The sequence below is a fragment of the Sinocyclocheilus rhinocerous genome, unplaced genomic scaffold, assembly GCF_001515625.1.
Source record: "Sinocyclocheilus rhinocerous isolate Xijiao unplaced genomic scaffold, SAMN03320098_v1.1 scaffold1733, whole genome shotgun sequence".
Taxonomy (NCBI): Eukaryota; Metazoa; Chordata; class Actinopteri; order Cypriniformes; family Cyprinidae; genus Sinocyclocheilus; species Sinocyclocheilus rhinocerous.
In genome coordinates this window covers 454,291-456,951 of record NW_015640388.1, presented here as the reverse complement: position 1 = coordinate 456,951, position 2,661 = coordinate 454,291, and the positions used below count along the sequence as shown (strand labels likewise).

General features: G+C 37.8%; 1 protein-coding gene across 1 annotated transcript; it reads left to right on the top strand.

The window, feature by feature from the left end:
• The first annotated feature begins 764 nt into the window (after positions 1 to 764).
• On the top strand, positions 765 to 2,335 carry LOC107752634 (U6 snRNA-associated Sm-like protein LSm2). Its single transcript, XM_016568660.1, has 5 exons — positions 765 to 829; positions 1,282 to 1,349; positions 1,454 to 1,484; positions 1,571 to 1,630; positions 1,890 to 2,335. The coding sequence occupies exons 1-5, from the start codon at positions 827 to 829 to the stop codon at positions 2,013 to 2,015; spliced, it is 288 nt and encodes a 95-aa protein (XP_016424146.1). The 5' UTR covers positions 765 to 826; the 3' UTR covers positions 2,016 to 2,335.
• Positions 2,336 to 2,661: the final 326 nt, after the last annotated feature.

Sequence of the window (2,661 nt, the reverse complement as noted above, 5' to 3'; positions counted from 1 at the left end):
AAAAGATGACAAACTTGTAAGGCTACAGTCTCTAAGCAGGACCAGTGCTCTCTTCCACCTTCAACACCATGACTGAGGTGAGACCCTTGAGCAAGGCACCGAACCTCGTGGTATTGCTTACACCAGCAACATGCCCGTGGACACTGCTGACTAGCGGTTTGCATGTGTACTGCACGTTGACGCGGACAACGACGCAGAAGTATAAATGAAAACTGACGCATAGCCTACGGCGTAAAGGCTACGGCGTAGGTCCGACGCAGAAGTATAAACTTCTTATAAAAAGAAGCCTTAACAGCCCACTGCTCCGGGTGTGTGTGTGTACGCTATTCACTGCTGTGTGTGTGTGTGCGCACTTGGATGTGTTAAATGCAGAGCACAAATTTCTGAGTATGCGATAGCATACTTGGCTACACGTCACTTTCACTTTCACATATGCGACTGGCTACTACCCGTGCTTTTTATTATTTGCCTCCATCTGCTGGTGAAAGAGGTGAACTACCAGAGATCCTCCTATTGAAGGAGGACCGTTTGCTAAGTAACCGTGTGGACACATTGGACAAGTTCATTCTCTGGCATTAATTTCATTATTTTATAAAATATGTATATTTTTTCATTTAAAAATGACATATATAAGATTTTTTCGTAAATAGACAATTTCCTATTCAGTATTTGTGAGGCATTTTCCGAGATGCGTACAGATGACGCAAACATTCCTCCACCAATGGGAGCGTTACGTCTTCATTCGTCTAGCCAATAGAAGCACGAATTGAAGAACACGGGGGCTCTTTGATGACGTATGTGATCTGAAGCACAAAACCGCGTGAAAATGGTAAGCGTTGTTATTTAGCAATAACAAACGGTGCTGTCCGTAAAAAAAAAATAAACCAGATATTTATTCTAACCAGATAAATCTGTTTGCAATATTTAAAATGTATTATTGATTACTGCTCACCGCTGTTGGTGAGGTATTAATAATGGCAGCATCCTGCTAACGGCTAGCTAACCTGTCCAATCTCAAACTAATTTGTATCGTTATTATTTTAATTCAATTCCAAATAGAAACAACTCCTATTGACACCGGATATTTTTTTAATGCTTTGATATTTGTTATCGAATAGAGTAATTTAGAGCCAATGTAAACTGCTTTTGATGGCTTCTCTCGTTGTGTATGACGTTGTACTGTATTTCACACCTTAAATCACATTTTGACTCGTTTGATCATCTTTTGTACATATATCAGGCCTTAATTTTAATGTAACATTCAAACTTTTAATTCCTCAGCTCTTCTACTCGTTCTTCAAGTCCTTGGTCGGCAAAGATGTTGTGGTGGAGCTCAAGAATGACTTGAGGTAAGCGCTTTCCTTTTAATATGTCATGTACTGTTAAAATGGTATGTGCACAGTGTAATTTATGTGTAATTTATCTCATTACATTCTGAATATCAACTTTGCAGCATTTGTGGAACATTACACTCAGTTGATCAGGTATGGCTGGACATTGCGCTTTATTGAAATGTAAGCAAATATGGAGTGAATTTCATTTCAAAATGAAACTTCTTCTCCCTTCACAGTATCTGAACATCAAACTGACAGATATCAGTGTCACTGATCCTGAGAAATATCCGCACATGGTGAGAACTAGTCAAGAGTGTTCCTTGTTAAAGATTAGGAAGTGTTCAAACTATTTAAACCTCGATCACTGAATAGATTGATAAAGAGAATTAATACTTAAATAGCAGATAAGAACACTTGTTGTCTGCCTGTGCCTATACCTCAGCCACTTGAGTGTGTCATGTATGAAATATCATATTGAGTTTAAGCAGGTGCTCAACAGATGAACACCTTCAGGAGAACTATGTCTATATATGACTTTTAATTGTTTTGTTTTAGTTGTCGGTGAAAAACTGCTTTATTCGTGGATCAGTAGTGCGATACGTTCAGCTTCCTGCGGATGAGGTGGATACACAGCTACTACAGGATGCTGCACGCAAAGAAGCTATGCAACAGAAACAATAATGTTTACATTTGAGAATAGTTTTTTGTTGGACTGTTCAGAAGCATCATCTGTGGAGCTTTGTAGATTAAATGTTTTTTTCCCCTACCTGAAGCTTTTATGTAAAGTGTGGAATCTGGATTTTTTTTTTTGTTGTTAATTTCCATTTTTACCTGTGTTGTCATGAGGCCCATTACTGAGAGGGAATGACTTTTTTTCAGTTAGTAGTGGTTGTGTGCTTTTAATAATGGTTGGAAGGTTCTGTATTGCATCCAGATGACTTTTGTTTTAGTTAAGTTCTTCAGACCTACTAATTCAGGAATAAAGTATTTTCTTCCACTGTCTGCTTTGTTATTTTATTTCAACCATTGTTCAAAATCGCATTCTGTCTGAGTAAATACTTCTTTTGAATAAGTAATTATTTTATGACTTAAAAAGGTATTTTTGATGTCATGGCTCTCCAACCCTGCTCCTAGACAGCTCCCGTCCTGTAGAGTTCGGCTTCAACTCCAATCAAACACACCTGAACCAGCTAAGCAAGGTGTTTGTCTGCTTTGTTATTTTATTTCAACCATTGTTCAAAATCGCATTCTGTCTGAGTAAATACTTCTTTTGAATAAGTAATTATTTTATGACTTAAAAAGGTATTTTTGATGTCATGGGTCTCCA

Excerpts from the sequence above, each read along its gene's own strand:
- LOC107752634 (XM_016568660.1), top strand. Across the intron at positions 1,350-1,453 it reads GAGCTCAAGAATGACTTGAG|CATTTGTGGAACATTACACT; the intron begins GTAAGCGCTTTC and ends TCAACTTTGCAG. Across the intron at positions 1,485-1,570 it reads CATTACACTCAGTTGATCAG|TATCTGAACATCAAACTGAC; the intron begins GTATGGCTGGAC and ends CTCCCTTCACAG.